Source organism: Corapipo altera, unplaced genomic scaffold (genome assembly GCF_003945725.1).
Source record: "Corapipo altera isolate COAL_440 unplaced genomic scaffold, ASM394572v1 268, whole genome shotgun sequence".
Classification (NCBI taxonomy): domain Eukaryota; kingdom Metazoa; phylum Chordata; class Aves; order Passeriformes; family Pipridae; genus Corapipo; species Corapipo altera.
Genome location: NW_020884901.1, coordinates 4701837 through 4720481, shown reverse-complemented (window position 1 = coordinate 4720481; position 18645 = coordinate 4701837). Strand labels below are relative to the sequence as shown.

Genomic DNA, 18645 nt, shown 5'->3' with positions numbered 1-18645 from the left:
GTGCATGCGTCCAGCTTTTCATGGAATACGGCTCTCCCTTTTTGGTAATAACGGGTTGAGTTGAACGCTGGGTGAGAGTGTCCTCTGTCACTTGTTTCTAAAGAGGAAACTTGGGGAACAGAGAGGTAGAAATTGCTTTGCTGGTGCTGCTTGTGGTGCAGTACAGCAGCACAGACATGAGTAAATGTGTTTTAGTTCTTCCCACCCCGCAGTCTCAGCAGGCTGGATTAGCCCTCGGCAGGTAGGAGAGACTGGAGCTACTGGGTGATCCTGACGAGTGAATGTCACAGAGTGAGGGGAGGCAAATTTGCTCCTTTCCACCCACAGCAGGTGGAAAAAAACAGAGTATATTGTTATGTTTTTCTTCTGCACGCACTTCTCAAAGCACTGGGGAAGTATTTATTTTGAACTTCACAATCTCTGTGAAGGGCATAATTACAGTCACTAGCCCTGTGACAGAGAGAAACACTAAGAACCTGCTCAAGCTACGAGCAACTTACTACTGCGTAGTACAAGAAAGAATGAAATTAGCATCTTCCGAATGAAATATCCAGCAGCCTCCAGAAGGTGCTGAAATCCTTTGACATCTCCAAGACTCTTTCACACTTTTCAAACAAGCTTGTCACAGTTTCTCAGAGCATCACGGATCTGGTGAAACTGCATATTCTGCGACTTTAGTTTCACTCAAGCTTCAGCCGGGTCTTGCTTCAACTTGGCTGTCTCTGGTGTTCTGGTCAACTAGGAAATTGCATTATCTCATTCTAATTAAATCAGCTTTTCATCTTCAGCTGGAGTTTTCGTTGGGTTTTGGTCCTGCCTGTCTCCATCAGGCTGCAGTGAGTGATTAAGGCATTAGCACACCCCACCCCAGAGTGGCTGCATTAAGCCATGGGCAGAAGGGCTCCTGTGCCCAAGCGCGTGGTGCTCCCTGATGGGATTGCTGGAGATGCGAGGCCAAGCTGTGGTAAGTAAGAATTAGGAGTGTCTGGTGATGCTGTGAGTTGTGTTTCCTTCTGCTGCCCATTTGATGCACCTGTCCATGTCTCACTGTAGCACAGCCATGCTCCATTCCTGTGGGGGTTCCCCCCAGCACCATGGCCTGCACAGTGTCTCCACATCCTTCCAGAATGTTTTTTGGGTTTATTAAAGGACAGGGTCTCCCTGCACTGTCTGAGCAGTGGCAATAAAAGCCACCCACCAGAGGCCACGCTGGCACTGCTGACACACCACTGTGTGTGCAGTAAATACTGCAGGGTATTATATTTTATTTTGGCCAAGCTTTTCTTTTTGTCCCTAGAAGAATATCCCACCCAGGAACACCGGGTTTGTTGGAAGCACTTCGGTTGCAAGTGCTGCTTCTTGGCCAGTTGCTGCCAGTGGCTGAGATTCACCAATGCTGCCAGTGAACTGCAGAGAAAGGGGTTGGAGCTGTCACTCTTGCCCCACCCACATTCCAGCATGGTTTGCATGGCCCTGCTGGCCACTGACACTGTGTGTGGCCACAGCTGTGCAGGGCACTGTGGCCAGCAGCCCCCAGCCCCTGGGCCAGGGAGGGTGGGCAGGATGGCAAGGAGCACGGTCAGGGCATGGATGAAGGGAGCATGCCGGATTTGTCTGTCTGGGCATTCTCCCAGGTGCTTGATGACCCCCGTGGATCATGTGTCAGGTCTGGAATAGCCCCACCAGAGCAGGGAGCCTGTCTACAGGTTTAGCAGGGATATTTATAAACCCCTGGGTTTGTGGCTGTTTTGTAAGCAACGCAGCAGGATGGGGCTTGTCATGGCCCCAGTATGGTCAGGGACGTTTCCTTCCCGAGCTCATTTTCTTTGGCTGGGACTGGCAGTGACAGCCCACCTGGCTGCAGGAGAGACCAAACAGCTTTCCTTTCCCACTCTACTTTTGACAGGGGTTTGCTGGCACTGGGTCCATCACGCACTGCCCTTCCTCCCCTGTGCCCTTCCCACCAGGGACTCGTGCTGGGCTGTGAGGTTGGAATCTCACAGGGCAGCTCGGGCAAAGAAATTCCCTCATATCAGTGTCAGCAGAAGAGACAGGCACCAGATTAAATTCACTCTCAAAGCTTTCAAGGTATTTTTTAAACCACGACAGCTCCCAAGGAACATGCTTGGTTGTAGCTCAGCATCCCCAGCACCAGACTGGGCAGGAATCTCCCTGTTTCTGCAGCCTCCTGGCCACCAGCACCTTTAACCCTCTGATGTTTGCAAAGAGCCCCACGCTGCAGCAGCTCTGCACGGAGCAGGAGAATCCGGGAGGCCATCCAGGGAGGTGATGGCTACAGGCAAGTGAAAGCAGTGATGATGACATTTATCTCTTCAGCTGGTGTCAGGTGGACTGAGATTTTCCACATGCCTGGGAGCTGGGCAGTGGGATGAGGGCAGGCAGATAGGGACAGGGTGCTGACTGCCCTGATAGTGTGAGAATGTGGCCGCACAGCCGGTGATCGGACGGGACCTGGGGGTGTTGGTGATGTGGCACCTTCTGTGCAAGCTCCAGGACTGCCACAGCCCCACGTGGTACCTGAGCTGAGCAGGGTTGTGTTTTATGGGCTGGATGGGGGTGCCTGAGGAGGGGATGAGTTCTTCCTCCAGCTGGGATCATAGAATCACAGAAGGGTTTGGGTTAAGCTCTCCATAGCAGAGGGGCTCCAGCCCTCAGAGCATTTCCATGGCCTTTCATGGACTCATTCCAACAGGTCTGTGTCTTTCCTATGCTGGAGACCCCAGAGCTGGACACAGTGCTCCAGGTAAGGTCTCACCAGGGTGGAGTGGAGGGGCAGCATCACCTCCCTTGACTAGGGGTAGGTTGCTGGAGGGTATGATCCAGAAATAAATTGATGTATGTTATTTTCCTTTGAGGGAGGAAAATATGAACAAAACCCAGAAGTGAGGGTTCCTTGGGACCTCAAGCACTTTCTTGTCCAAACATTGCTGTTGCCTCTGGCCAGTCAGTTGGTCAGATGGGCACAGCCTGGGTGCACAGTTCACTGAGAGGATTTTGAGAACTATGGGTAAAAAGTGTGAAGAAAATGCAAAATTTTTCTTTTTTTTGGAAGCCAAGAACTACCTTTCTTTTAGCACTTAAGCTCTCAAGTGCATTTTGGACTAGACTTTGAGATGCCTGGGTGTCCAGTTCCCAGGATTACCTGTACAAACACTGACCTCTGTAACTGGACTTTTGTGTAGTCAAATGTAGCAGGCACCACGAGACGTGGCTGTTCTGCTCCTCAATGTAATATTCATATTCTCCAATTCTCTATCCACAGGAGATTTCCAGCCTATCTGCATAGGAATAATCCTGTTCCAGGAGCATGTGAGTGGTGTGGAGCTGCGACAGCCCATTACCCAGGGAAGGTAACTGGGTTGATGCCAGGGTGGTCCTGGCTCAAGCGGTTGCTGCCACAGGCTGTCATCCTTTGGATGGCTTCTCCCAGCTTAGATCTGTGCAACTGCAGTTCAGGGTCTGTAGAAAGATCATTCAGATCTGTAAACGGGAGCTGCAAGCACCGATGGGATGTTCCCAGGGGCTGATCAGTGCTGGGATCGGCAGGTGGGAGATCACAGAGTCACAGAACATTCTGAGTTGGAAGGCACCCACAGGGAACATCCCTTGATGTCTCAGAGGGGTTCTCCCCAGCTGAGCTGGAGAGCAGGGAGTCGGGAGGCTGACAGCAGCCATGCAGTGTGATGGAGCACACAGGGACGGCAGGTATTCCCTGTCCTCTGCTGGAGGACTCCCCAGGGCCTGGCACAGCTTTCCTCCTCCCTGTCCCGCGCTGCCCGTGCTGCTGGGGCTGGTACCTGTGCTGCTGATCACACCTGCAGCTCAGGGACACGGGCACTGCCTGTCACCTGCTCTGGGCACAGGCTGCGCGGTGCTGGGGGACACGGCAGGGACACGTGCGGTAACGAGGCCACGCGCAGCGCCGGGGGCAGGAGGATGGGAATTCATTAGCGGTGCTGTGTCTCCAGTAATCAGGAGGCAGGTGATGCTTCTCCTTCGTCCGGGAACAGGGTGAGTGATGAAGTCGCTGCAGGGGCTCACCCCGAGCGGGGAGGGAGGATGGGGCCAGTGGGGCTTGAAAGGTATCTGTACTAGGGGGAGGAGGGTGGTGTTTGGGGTGCCCTAGTCCGGGGGGGGATGGAGATGTTGCAGAACAGACTAATCAAGAAGATTCTGGGGACAGCTCCTTGGGGGGAAGCCCCCAGGCAACGCTCAGCCTTGGTGTTGCAAAACCAGCCAGCACAGCCCCCCGTGGGAGCAACACCGGCTGCTGTGGGGAGGGGGATGCTGTCATCTCCTCCAGCTCTGACTCTGATATTGAAATGTGAATTGCAGCACGAAAAACTACATTTCCCAGTTTCCCTTGCAGCCCAGGGGAATAAGCAATTGGAAGATTTAAATAGACCAGGCCAGAAGCAACCAACCTTTGGCACAACGTTTTTCCCTCCTCTTCTTCCAATCTATTGGCTGTTTAACCTTTTTCCCTGGCACTGGAGTGGCTGCCAAGCCTGGCATTAATTTTCCTTCCAAGCTTGCTAGGCCCATGAAGTAAACAGCCATGTGCATTCCTTACTCTATATTTAACAGCTGCAGTCTGTGCTGGGGGCAACTGCAACAGAGGGGAACCTTTGTAGCTTCCCAAATTCACAGCTTGTGAGGGTGGGAGTGGGGGAAGCTTTCTGCAGGGAGAAGAGGGATTTCTCTCCTTCCCGCTATTCGCAAAACAGGTTGCGTTAAAGAGAGACTGCAATGCCATCATCCCAGCCACGGTCCAGGGCAAGGGACAGGAACAATGTCCTCAACAGGGCTGAGTTCCTCTCCCTGAATCAGCCCTTGAAGGGGAACCAGGAGAGCAGGAGCTCGGGAAGAAAGCAGAGCGGCCAGACCGGGGCAGCCGGTGCCCAGAACACCAACCCCAAGGAGCGGAGGCAGTCGCAGCAGCTTCCCGAGGAGGATTGCATGCAGCTCAACCCCTCCTTCAAGGGAATCGCCTTCAACTCGCTGCTGGCCATCGATATCTGCATGTCCAAGAGGCTGGGAGTGTGTGCCAACAGAGCCTCCTCCTGGGGTGGTGCCCGCTCCATGATCAACCTTCTGGGGATAACGGGGCACGGGATCCCCTGGATTGCGGGTACACTCATCTGCCTGGTGAAGAGCAGCACGCTGGCAGGCCAGGAGGTCCTCATGAACCTGCTACTAGGTGAGTAGCAAACCTCCCTCCCTGCTGGGAAAGCCCAGCCCTAGTCACAAGGGACAGTGGCACTGGGACTCCTCCTCTGGCTGCTCCCAGAATCCGATGTGGTTGGGCAGCAAGGAGTGACCTTTAGGGTTAATGCTGCACTTTTTGGCCATCTCGTTCCCAGGTACTGTAGGTGATGGATGTAGCAAGAAGTTGTCTAAGAGGGATGGAGTAATCCTGGTAGCTGGTGACACCCCTGGAGTAGAGGCAGGTCCCTGGTCCTGTGTGGGGCAGGGTTGTGCAGTCAGCTCGAGGGGGAGTGTCTGTGATGGACAGGTGGATACCAGCAATGATGTATTTTATTTAGTCTGTGGTCACCTGCGTTGGTGGTTTGGTATGTGAGCAAAAGATGCAGATTTTACTCTTTGATATTTGGATCAATTCCTGAGGATATTCTTGAGGAAAAAAAAAGACTTCCATCCCCTCACCACTTTTTTTGACCAGACCTTGGCTCCACGTCTCAGCTGCTGTGTAATGGAGTCCTGTTTCCTTCCCTGCTGCAGTTTGTTCTTTCATCCTCCTTCCCCTGAGTACCTCTCCGGCTGCTGTCCCCGTTTCCATGTGCTAATTTGACCCAGAGGCTGTGTTGGCAGGCTGGGATCCCTCTGGCCCTCCTACTAGTTCTTCCTTGCGCGGTGGTCGGTGTCCCTGTTCCTAAAGGTTGGGATGTGTTAAAGGGTTTGGCTTCTCTGCTGAGCAGGGCCCATCCCACCCATCCGTGTGGACTGATGTCCCACCAGTGACCAGGCTGAGCTCTAGGCATGACTTGCCTTGGATCCTGGCCCCAACCTGCCCTGGCCATGTCTACCTGAGGGCCTTGCTCTTCTTGCTCTTCTACCTTTGGCACAGGGCCCAGTTATCCTATTTTTCCTCGTGACTAATTACCCTCTCATCTGGCTGTGATCCACCCTGGTGTTTCACCCTCCCCAAAAAACCCAACAATCCCACTTTTGTTTGGTAAGAGAAACTAAAAACATTATATTTAGACCACTTCTTTTCAGGGAGCATTTTGAGGCAACGTAGGGACACTTTATTTCACAGGCACCACAGGAAAGGGACGTCCTGTCCACAGGAGCTGACTGAGACATGATACAGGCTCTGCAACGTGGCCTCAGGTTGTTTTTCTTTTCACGAGTTCATCCTCCAGAGAGGGTGAAGATTGCACGGAACTGTCTTGAAAAGCACAGCGGTAGCTGCCTTTTCTCCCCTCTGCCTTTGGAGGAGACTGTCCTCGTGCTGTGACATCTAATGGGGGGAGGCCATGGCAGGGAAGGAGCCAGAATAGCACCAGCGTGATGCAGAGCCCGCCAGCGTCAGCAGTTCTTCCAGGGGCTCCTCGGAGCGCGGGGTCAACCCCTCGCTGAGAGAAGATCCATTTAAAAGGGCACGAGGATGAAATAGTAGGTGACTAACAACAACCACCACAGTTTCCAGATGTCTCTTGACCCAGGAGCCTTTGATGGTGTTGGAGCCTGAAAACTGACCTCTTTGGCTCCAAAATATCTGAGATCCTTATAAAGAGCTGATGCCTTCTTTGCCTTAAAAACAAGGAAGGTTTTCTCACCCTTCTGTTGCCATATGAGGAGGCCAAATGCAAAGCCACCTTGGGGTTGTGCTGGAACTTTGAGTATTGAGTGGTGGCCGGCAGAGCCCTGCACCACTGCCTGCATCTCCTGGTCTCCTGAGCTCAAATGTGATGTCTGGGAACAATTCAGTGGGTTTCTGAAGTCTTGCTTCCTTCCCTAGATGCATTACACCCACCCCTCTTCTCTGCCTGCCATGAAATTAAATAGTCAAATGGTGTGAAGAACTAGTTCCATAGATCTGGCAGCCTCCAAAGAGCTCCACTGCCTCCTTTGAATAGATGGCACAGACTGGTGGGACTGGCCAAGGTGCCCTCAGCTTCTCTTGTCAGAGCTTGCACAGCAGGACTTGTGTCACCCCACAGAGCAGATCTCTGCTGTGAGAGTGGCTTTGGGCTGATATTTAAGATTGCAGTCAGAAGCTCCAAGTATCTGAGTAGCTGCTGCTGTAATACCTGCCCTGCTGGTGGAGGAAAGAGCCTGGCTGGGGAGTGTGGGGCTGGTGAACCTCGACAGGTCCCAGGAGAAGTGGGGTCTTGTGTACACAGGAAGGGCATGGCATGACTGCTGCATCTGGCATCTCCTTGGTCCCTCTCACTGCTGGTTTCCTGTGGTTCAAATCCATCAGGATGTGGTGAAAAGCCCTCCTGGAGAGGGACAGGTCAAAGGGAAGGGAACCTCCTGGTGCTTCCCTGCTCTCCTGAGAAGAGGAAATGAGGAAAGTTGGGGTTGTCTGTGATACCACTTCCTTGCCCCCTCTGGCTCTCGTCCCTCCCCCCTGCTTGCTGAGGGTTTGATACATCAAGCAGAATTTCTGATGCAGTCTCTGGGCAGGGAGCCAGCCCATCATAGAGCACTTGTTTAGGATTTGCAATCAGGCTTCCAAGGCGAGGAGACAGGAGACTGCTGAAGTGGGACCTGGAACCTGGCAAAGCACCACTGCAGATGGAGGAGGAGCTCTCAGCAGGAGCTTTGCCAACACATGTGGGAGCATTTTGGGTGAGGGGGTCTGACCCTGGGATGCTCCATCCATCCCCACTGCAGATGTTGATTAGCAACCCCGAGCAATGTTTTCCCTCTGTGTTTGTCATCTGTGATGGAATTTATTGATTTCCCCTTCTCATCGTAATCTTTTCCAGCAAATGCCAAACAGCCAGAGAAACACACTCAGAGCCTGTTACTGAAAAGATAGAAGAAGCCAGATATCTGTGCCCATTGTAAAAATCCCTCTGCCAGAATATGCTTTCAGGAAGTCTGTCTCAGTATCACCAGCCCTGGCTGTGCAAGAGTCAGGGAGAAAGTCCACACCCCCTGGCCAAATGGAGAAAATCATTATTCAGGAAACCCCTCAGTTTTGAGGTTCATTTTATTTATCTTCCACTGTTGAAACTTTTAGAACCATTCAAGCTTTACTTTGAAAAATCACAAGGATTTAATGAAAACTGAGATGCTTAGAAAGTTATTTGAACCTTGCAATCGGTCTTTGAGGGGGAAAGCAGATATAAAACTTTCAGTAAAAATCCCAGGTCTGCTTCAGAACCAAACATAAACTCCATTAAACCCTGGGGGCAGCAGTACCTCGTTTTCTGGTTCTGATCCATCCGGTGAGGATGTGGATCCAAATTTAGTGATTCATTGACTGCAAAGCCAGCAAAGAACATTTGGATCATCGATCTAACCCACGGCAAAATACAGGCTGTAGCACATCCCTTAATTTATTCCTGTTCAATTTGTTAAGGGAAAAAACCCAAACACTCAATCTGATGTACAGTTACAAGCGAGGGTGAACTTGTCAGAGCCATTTCTGTATTACTGCAGTGGCAGGGCTTCTCACAAGCGCTTTTAGTTGGACTCTTCCCTTCATTGCGACTGCATACCCTTGTCTCTCCAGCTCAACAGCTCTTTTAGCCAACATCTTTTCTGCCTTTCAATATTTTGGATAGTGCTCAAGTCATTTCTTCACCTCCTATTTATTAAGCTAAACAGATTGATCTCGTTAAACTGATGGTCTTTGCAGATCCAGGCACCTTCTCACTGCGGTGGGGATGGAACGTGGTCACCTGCCCAAAGCTGTTGTGTTTAGAGCCAGATCAACACTGTGTTCAGTTATCTGCAGTCCAGCCATGTGCCTTTGCTGTTGGGAGGTGTCTGCTTGGGTAACCCTTGCACGTAAAATTCCTGTTTGTGCTCAGTTTGAGGTACCAGCCAGTAACTGGTTCTGCTGTGGTCGTGGCTCTCTGAAATAGGTATCCAGACTGGGAGAAGAGAAAGCCCTGGTCTTCTCTTCGCCTGCTGTCTCTGTGACATTGGTGCCAGTCCTCAGCCATCTCCAGCTGGCTCTGCATCCCGCTTCCGAGGGGCAGGATGGCTCTTTGGTGCTGTCACTAAGCATTTATCCCATCAAGAGAAGCAGTGCCCCGGGGCATGGATGTATCATCCGAGCAGCGTGTCAGAATGGGGATGGGTGGATACTATAGGAGGAGGGAAAGAGCAAGCCCAGGGCCACTTCTCCATTCCTGGAGGTCAGCAAGAAGGAAGTTCTTGCTCTATCCAGCCTTCTCCCTGAATACTGACTGAGCTTCACTCCAACCAGGAACCAAGCTGTGATATTCTAAGGCATCGTCCCCTGCAAACCTGTGACTTTATCCCAAGCCATATCTATATTTCTTTAAAATATATATATATTTATAAATACAGATATATGGTCAGGACTCTGTGATCCCACTGCAGCAGCTTTCAAACCAGACCAGATTGGCCGGAAAGTGGTAGATTAGGAAGGAAAGAAGGCAAGAAATGCCTTCACTAAACCCCTCGGGAGCTCACTGACCCTGCTCTGACAATACAGACATACCTCAGGTATTGTCATGCTTCTCTTTGGAGGCTGTGTGATAGAAATCCAGACAGTACAGCCCGTTACTAGTAAAGGTCACCTGGCAGATGAAATGCTCAGGCAGTACAGACAAGCTCATCCTGTCGAGCCTCAGGGCAGCCCAGCCCCAGCAGGGGCCAGGGAGCTGCACAGCAGATGGATCAGTCCATATGCAGCAGAGCTTGCTAAAGCCGAGAGCCCCAGAGATGGTTTAGGGCCAGATGTGTCTATTTTTTCCCCCTTTCATTTTTCCACTGTGAGAGCAGGGATTTTCTGAGCCAGGCAGGGCAGATGATGCTCTGTCAGGGAAGGGAGAGGAGCTCGGGAGTCAGTGCCCTTAGGAACCATCCCTCCTTGTACAACCTGGCACATGGAGGAGGTTCAGCCTCTGTCCTGCTGCCCACCAAGACCTCAGCAAGCCAGCAGCACATCTGCCCAGAGAGGTGGAAACATTTAAATGCCAAGTAACCCAACACAACTGACCCATGGAGGGTGCCAGGCAGAGAGAATGACACAGATGCCCACTCTCTGCATCCAGCATCTAATCCAGGTCCAGCCTGGCATTAAACATTCCTCTTCATCGCATCAGGCTGCTAATCTGCCTCTGGTTGTTCTGCCTGGATACAGCTGTTGAAGTCCCTGGTCCTTTGGTAGGTGCCGTGCTCAGCCCTCATCCCTTCACAGCTGATGAGCTCAGGCATCTCTGAACAGGCAGCAGTGCCCAGCTCTCCCGGCTTCCCTGCCCCCCTCCCTCCCTGCTTCCTCTACAGAAACGTATCCTGCTCACTGCAGGGCAGGCTGCAGTGTCCCTTCGGATAAAGGACAGTCAGTGACAGGCTGGGACCCATCTGACTGTGGCTGGAGCAGGCAGGGGGAAATTTCCAGTGACCTGCACAGGGTCTCCATCAGATCCACAGTCTGATCACCCCCTTGGTACCAGGCAGCACCGAGGAGCTCAGGTCCTGGCAGGCTGCTGGAGATGCTGAGAGCCCTGCAGCCATCAGTGTGCAGCTCTTGGGGAATCTGCAGCGAGCTGGAATGAAACCCTCACGCAGAGTGAGCAGCAAAACGTTCCAGAGCCTGAATGCAGAGCGAAAGAGAAGTGCGAGGGTTGTTGAATGGGAAGAGGGGGAATAAACATGGGAAATGAGTCATCCTTATGTCTGTCACTCTGGGAACAGCTTCCCATTGCCCCTGCCTGGAGCTCAGAGAGGACAGTAACTGTTTCACGCAGGCAGAGCCAGCCCTGACAGGGAAGCTGAGCCAGGCTCTGGCCCGAAGGGAGATCCCGGGAAATGGGTGAGTGTGTTTGCCTCTAACACGCCTTGACAGGAGCAGTGGCTGGGAAGAGGAAGGTGGGGGAGTGAGGTGAGTTGCTGGGAGGAGCAGCAGGCAGGGAGAGCCCATTGGGTCTCCTGCTCCAGGCCAGGAGTGGTGGAGGATGGGGTGGGAGAGGGGTAACCTCTCTTTAACCCCCCTTTTGAAGAAATCTCCATGTCTTAACCTGGAACAGAGTTCTGGTCTTGCTCTCCGTTTCCATCTATATAGGAATGTTGGCAGATGTACCTGATCCAGGCCCAGTGCCCTGTTAGGTTTGATAGTTGGAAACCCTCTGAGCCCCACAGGATCAGCCCCCTTTCTTTTTTTTTGCCAATCTGCTTCATTGAAGGCAGTGAGGTGTAAATACAAGCCCAGGCAGCACTGAGTCTGAGGGAGGAACCCAGCCTTTGTGGTCTGGGACATGCTGCTGGTCATCAGCACTTTTCTTTCCCCGGTTCATCCCATGCTGTGCGATCGTGCTGGTGCGTGTGGCATGTCTGTGACGTGCTGATGGCACCTGTGCTGCTGCCGTTGGGTACAGGGGCATTTCAAGCTGTCAGAACCCCTCTGGGAGGCAGCTGAGCCATCCTGGGGGCTGCTCAGCTCCTTTTCCCCAGCAGCACGAGCCCTTTTCACTGCAGACCCCCTGTCGCCTGCACCTCATCCAAGCCCGTGCAGACCCCCAGTGAGGTGGCCCCGCTTGGTATTTGATGCTGAGCACAAATTTCCCAGCTCCCAGGGCACAGTGTTTCCAAGGGGAGGACTCCAGGCAGCCTGTGTTTGCACTCGGGGCTGTTTCTAATCATCCACAATATAGCGAGTCTATTTTTAGTTGTTGTGGGGTTTTATTTTAATTAATTACACAGTTCTGCTTTCCACCGTTTTTTCACCTCCCCGTGACCACTTACCCCACGCTGCTGCTTGTTCAGCCAAAAAATACCCCCCCCAAAACACCACAGTGCCTGATTCATTGGCTCTTCAATGTGTCATGCCATCTGTGCCTTTTGTCAGCTCTTACACACCATAGGACCACGTTTGGGGAAGAAAATGGGGTAGAGGAGTTCACTTCCAGAGGAGTGGACCTCTTCCAACCCTCCTCCACTGACTCCACTGGAGAGAGGGTGAAGATCCTTTTGAAACCTGCATCTTTCATTAATGTCAACTAGTCAAGGCTGCAAACGGCTCATTTTCCAGGTCAGGGAGCCCGATGCCTGCGGGTGATTTGGGAAGTTCAGAAGGAGTGGGAGGGGGCATGTAAGTAAAAAGAAAAACAAAGGAAAGAATTGTGAATTCTAATTATGGAGCAAAAGAAACTGCTTCCTGGGAATGGTGACATTTGTCCAGAGTTCACTCCTGGGTGAGGTTGGCTAGTCTGGGAAATACAGGACCTTCAAAGCCAGTTTTGGCCCTACACGTGGTCTTATCAGCTGTAGTGGCCACCTCCAGCACGGTGGGGTGCAGGCAATGGGTTATCACCAGCTTGGTTCTTCTTTAAAGCAGTGCTGGGCTGGGCAGAGGGGTTGTCTAATACACATCTGCTCCCATGCTGGGAGCCTCTTGAGCTCTCGGGATGGGCTCCCTCTTCATTCCTGGGCATTTACCTCCCCATTTTCCTCTCCCCACATGCTCACCCACAGTTCTGGGAGGCCAAGTCCAGCTTGTGACTGTTGCTGATCCCAACCTCACAGGCTGGGACCCTGGAGAGCAGCCTCATGTGTGTGAAGTCATGTGAATCACAGCTTCAGGAGACAAGGCCAAGGGCTTTTTTGGCTTTCTCCTCTTTTCCTCCCCCCGCTGACCCCAGCACTGCACCCAGGTTGTTTTTCAGCTGTGGTTTAGATAACATGTTTATATAAACACCTCAGCTAGAATCTGCCTCTGTCCCTGGAGACGCTGCCTGGCTCCAACCTGGAGCAGGCAGTGCCCTCAAGGTGCTCGCACCATCCTCAGCCTCTTTCAGCCGTAAGGAACAGCAGCAGAGGTGGCACCTCAGGGACAGAAAGCACCTTATGGTGACAGGAGATGTCCAACTGTTTTGATTTCTCTTACATACAAGATTTGGGGTTTGGTTTGGTTCTGCTGGTGATGGTTCAGGTTCGTCCTCATGCCCTGCCTGCTCAGAGCTCCTCTCCACTCACCTCTCTGCTCCTAATGTGCTCCTAAAATTTGGTGGTAGGAGCAAGGCAGATGTCTGTTTTCCTTTTCTTATTAATAGACATAAAATGCCTGCCCAGAGGGCTCACTTTCAGCTCGTTTACTGTGCATCCGATGCCAGATGTCGGGGTTTTTTTCAATACCAAGGTGATCTCTGATGCTTAAATTGTCACAGGCAAGACAAGACTTGCTCTTTGGTTTTGGGCTTTAAGGAAGTTTTAGATGTTAATAGAGGATTTTGGGATTGGATGGTTTTGCAGTGGAAATCTGAAGGATTGTTTTCCTTAACACCAGGTCAAAAGGAAAATACGTGATCTTTTGCAGAAAAATGTGAAGGGAACGATGGGCAAGAGCTAATCCTTCCTTTGCTCTTAAATCCAGCTCTATCTGGATTTTACATCCAGTGATGCCTCTGGTTTAAATCCAACGCTACCTGGATCTGGAGGAAGGGCATGATGGAAAAAAATGCTTAAAATTAAAATTTCCTGCTCCTCTCATCTCGCCCTCGGTCCGGTGGCACTCTGCCATCCCTGCTGCGCCTCTGGCAGCCCCGTGGGTCCCCAGAGAGCAGCCTTGCGCAAGTGCAGGCTGGTACATCAGCTGCAGGCTCCCTTCCCAGGGCTCTCCCGGGGCTGTATTTCCTCCAGCCTTCAGTCAGGTCAGCCTGAAGGATTTGCACAGCTCTGTGTGAGGGACCAGGGAAGGGCAGGCTGAAGGTGCCGGTGCCGGTTTGCAGGTGGGCTCAGGGGCTCCGGGTTCAAAGCTTTGGTAGCCATCAGGCACCTTCCCCTGTGCAGAGACACTCACCTGCAGCTGGAGTCGTGGAGGGCACCTGTAATCAAATTAACCCCCTTACCTGCCTATCACTGGCACGGATGTGCCCACCTGAGGAGGGAGGATTTGATGTGCATTAAGGGGACAAAGCAAGCAAGAAAAGGTCCAAGCGGGTTTGTAGGTCATGGGATTGCAAGGGAATAGTGCTGGGGCTGCTGGGCAATGGTATCATCTTTATCTGTTTCTGAAGGATGGGCCCTTGGCAGCACCGTCAGCAGCAGTGCTGCCTGCTGATTCACCCTGCCAGCTCTTGCCCAGCAGCAGCAGCAGGAGCAGGAGAGGGAAGGGGCACCGTGGGGACCCAGCTGTGGGTGAGGGCAGTGGGACCCGCAGGGGCTGGGGCAGGGCAGGCTGCTGGGGCTGTTTCATAAAGGAGTTGCTTCATGAAAGGAACAGAAAGTGCAGGGGGAAGTGACAGAAAAAGCACCAGGCAGAGGGATCTTTGCTGTGTTTTTTTTCTTTTAATGGCAAATTAACCCCCGGTTTTAGTGCTGTCATGCCTTCAGATCTTGAAATGTGGGCAAACGAGGCTTTTTGCTTTCTGTGCATCATTTGACGAAAATCAAACCTAGCAGTACTGAAGGCCCATTTTATTCATCTTCTGAATGAAAGGATTATTAAAACAGCTCTTTGGCTTGTTCTCCATGCCCTGAACACCTCCGTGCACACATGCCTGCATCCCTCGAGTTGCCCTGACATCACCTTTGACCGTAAAAAAATATTGCCAGCGCAAAATACAGACGGGCAATGGTGAACACCACACATTGCTAAAGCACACAGCATCTGTGCTGCTGATCCACGGGTGGGTTTGGAGGGGAATGGTCTGTAGTGGGTGTATTGAACACCACGGAGGAGACACTGGGATCCTTGAGGGTGCCCTTAAAAAAAAAAATCAGCAAAATGCAGAGAACTGCTCTGCTGAGTGCTGGGGTCCCCATGGCCTGCAGGCCTACCCCTGCTCTCTCCCTTCCTGCTGGTCATACCTGGTGAGATCTGAGCAGCCCTTGTTGTCCTTGTCCTCCTAAGCCCATCCCTACCACTACAGGGCTGCAGGTGTGACCTTGCAGCCCCTTGTCACCTGCAGCCTCACCACCTTGTTTCAGGTGCCACCTATGAAACTTTCAGCCTCCTGCTTCTTGTTGTGTTTAGCTTGGATTCCCACTGCTGCCTGTGCCAGCAAGGAGCTGGTGTCCAGACCTCTTCCTCTGCTCCATCTGCCCTCCACAGCTCTGAGACCCCTGGTGGGCAGGAGGTCCAGGGAGGTCCTGCTGTCCCACTTCCCCAAGCAAGGTGCCCTGCAGTTGAGGAAGAAAAGTAGTCTCCCATGAGGCAAGAGTTTGGCCAGGATAAATATCAGCCCCTTCCCAAAGCAGCACCGGGGGCTGGTGTGCAGGGGTGGGACACTGTGGGAGGTGGGTGAACAGAGCCATCGTGACAGCTCCTCACTTCCCAGCTCTGCCAGGTGCTGAACAGGCAGGAGGAGCTGCCTTCCTCCCCTGTGCTGTCTCATTTCCCATCCCCACCGCCGCAGCACTCCCATCCATCCTCCTGAAACCTTGTCAGCTCTCAAGGAATGGTCTTTGTCATGGCCTGGGAATCAGGCAACTGGCCCCTCACGCTCCTGCCAGGGGAGCGGGCTGTGCTCGTGATGGCATGTATGTCCTTGTCACTGCTGCGAGGAGCTGAAACCAGCACTCTGACTAATTAGGAGGGTTGGGGAAAAGCAGCTGAGGGGATTAAAGAAAAATAAAATTGATGCTAGGAAATAGAAATGACAGTACCTGTCGGCTGGGAAGAAGGATGTGGGATGAAGAGGAGGAGGATGTAGACGAGTGCTGATGGGTTTCACTCCCGAAGCTGTTAGGGAAGAAAGGTGTTTTGGTGTTGAGAGCTGCAGCTGGAGGGATGGTCCCTGTGCCACTACAAGCTTGGGTTTGCTGGGGCTGGGAGGTGAGTTTCCCCCCCCATGTTTGTGCAGGGAAGGGAGTGTGTGGGGTGACTTGCAGGGAGAAAGCCACAGGGAGCAAAAGGCAAGTTGAAACAACAAGTGGGTGTTCAGCACTTTGGCAAAGGGAAAGGGATGGGTGGGGGACATCCAGGAGGACGTTGCCCACCCTTTGCTTCAACTTGCAGTGGTGCTGTTTCTAATGCAGGAGCCCTTTTTTCTTTATTGCATGGCTTTCCTCTTGGCTCACTGGCTCCTAATGCTCTTTTCTTAGTGAAATCTGTGAGTGTGGTGTCATTCTGCTGGCTGGCTCAGGGCAGGGGGATGTGGTGGGCTTGGGAGAGGACAAGGGACGCCAGAAAGTGCTGTGGGGCAGTTTTCATCCAGCAGCCTGGTCACCCTGGCACAGAGGCCCCCAGGCAGGGACCTTGCTGCACGAGGTTTCTGTAGCATAGGGTGGAGGACAGCAAGAGGAACACCCCAAGTGGTGGTTTGAGGGCCAAAAGAGTTTTAATTTTAGCTTTGCCAGTTGCTCCCTTCCTCCCCAGGTGGATTACTTGCCCCTGCAGTTTGAGTTTCTCCTCTGTCAGATGATGATACTGGTAATTGCCTTCTCTGTGAGTGAACTGGGAGGGTTGACCAACATTTGGGTGGTAACTGAGGATGGGGGAGATGGTGTGCAGCTGAACTGTGGACATCTGGCCAGAATCGAACCCAAAACCTTTTCTTTAAAGACAACAATCCTTGGAGGTTCTGCTTTGAAAATACCCCTGGATTTCTTCTGTCTCTGACCATCCCCTCTTATTCTCTCATTCTGTAGCCCTGCTGCTGGACATCATGATTGTGGCTGGTTTGCAGAAGCTGGCCAAGCGGAAGGGCCCGTACGACATCAACCCTGGCTTGTTGGACTACCTGACCATGGACACCTACGCCTTCCCAGCCGGGCACGCCAGCAGAGTGGCCATGCTCTCCAAGTTCTTCCTCAACCACCTGGTCTTGGCCATCCCCCTCCGCATCCTGCTGGTCCTCTGGGCCCTCTGTGTGGGGTTTTCCCGTGTCATGATCGGACGGCACCACATCACAGATGTCCTCTCCGGCTTTGTTTTTGGCTACTTGCAGTTCAGGCTGGTGGAGTTGATATGGATGTCTTCCAACACGTGTCAGATGTTGATATCCATCTGGTGAACATGGGGGACTTGATGCCTTTCCACTGGAAACTAGCAGATACTTTGAGAGTCTCCCTCCCAGTATTTTCTACATGTTGTTTGTTGGAAGTAGTTGTAACTTCCATGAGTAGTGGTGTTTTTTTAATGTTGCTTCCCCACGTTAAAAAAAAAAAAGTTTCTTGCAATGGATTGGGTTTTAGCAATCGAGGGCCATACCTGTGTTTTGGCCATATTCTCAAGCTGTGTTTGGACAGCAAGCTAATTAAGCTTTGCAGGTGAGAGAAATGAGCTCCATGTCTGCCTACTTTAGGTGGTTCACACTGGCACCTTGGTATGTCCTCAGGATGGGCAGTGCCTGAGAGCTTCCTGAGAACACATTCATTAACTTTTTTTGAGGCTAAATGATTTTGGCCACTGTGCTTTTTTCTTTTTGTAAGCCCAGCAGTTGTGTCTTCTACAGAGTCAGGACAGACAATGCTGGCACTTTACAGATAATAAATAATCATAAAAATCTTGCCCTGTTTGGTTCTTATCGTGAGGGAAGGGACAAACCCACCCTGCTGTGGCTCTGAGATACATACTCAGTGAGGAGCAGGTCCTGCAGTCTTGCTGACTGAGGGGGTGCAAGTGATGGCTCACAGGGTTTGCATTGGGTAGAGTGGACCTGGATGGGTGCTCACTAAAGGAAAATCTGCTCTGTGAGCGTCTGGGGGGAGTTTTTGGTCTGGTGAGGGACACATGCAAGTTGCCCACTTTCATCCTGGTGGGGATGAATAGACATTGTGCTGGATCGTGTTCATTTTACAAAGCAGGTCTTGATGTGCAGAAAAAGGTGTTTTTCTTTCTCTCCACGGCCATGATTTTATCATTATGCCAAATGCTGCGGTAGATGGGAATTTTCAAGGTAAGCCTGGTACAGCAGTGCCTGTTTCTGGTTTCTGGTACACTCTGCAATGTCAGTGAGCTGAGGGCAGGGAGGCAGGGCTGCCCCTGCACCTCCTCTGCTCACTTGGCTGTAACCCCTTTACTGGGGTTAATTCTGAACATTTCTGTGTCTTACCCTGTATGAAATGAGGAGAGCACTTCTGACCTTCCTTGATTGCAAACCTGAGCTAATTGTTTTCTGTGAACCAGTCTGAGATCACTGAATATAGAGTTTGATGCCCAGGCATGGTGCTGCTCCTTCCCATTATTGACAAGTGTCTGCCTTGAAACCTGGTGGATCCTTACCCAGGTGATGGCCATGCTCAACGTGGTGTCTCTGAAATGGATCCAGCCTCATGCCTGTCATGAGAAAATCCCATATTTTTAACAGAATGTGCCAGTTCTCCATGGTTTCTCTGTCTTTAGAAGAGAGTTTGATGTTTGGCAGGTGATGGATACCACCAGACTCAGCACGTTCCTTGACTGGACGAATCCTGCGGAATGGAGGGATCCTGTCATCCCTGCCCTCCCGTCTATCCCAAGTGAACAAAATGCACCTGGCTTTGAAGGCCAGGGAGCAACCAGCTGGG

The 18645-nt window shown here is 52.0% G+C and overlaps 1 protein-coding gene across 1 annotated transcript; it reads left to right on the top strand.

The window, feature by feature from the left end:
- Nucleotides 1–4274: 4274 nt before the first annotated feature.
- PLPP7 (phospholipid phosphatase 7 (inactive)) lies at nt 4275–17644 on the top strand. Its single transcript, XM_027649950.1, has 2 exons — nt 4275–5221; nt 16786–17644. The coding sequence occupies exons 1-2, from the start codon at nt 4771–4773 to the stop codon at nt 17148–17150; spliced, it is 816 nt and encodes a 271-aa protein (XP_027505751.1). The 5' UTR covers nt 4275–4770; the 3' UTR covers nt 17151–17644.
- Nucleotides 17645–18645: the final 1001 nt, after the last annotated feature.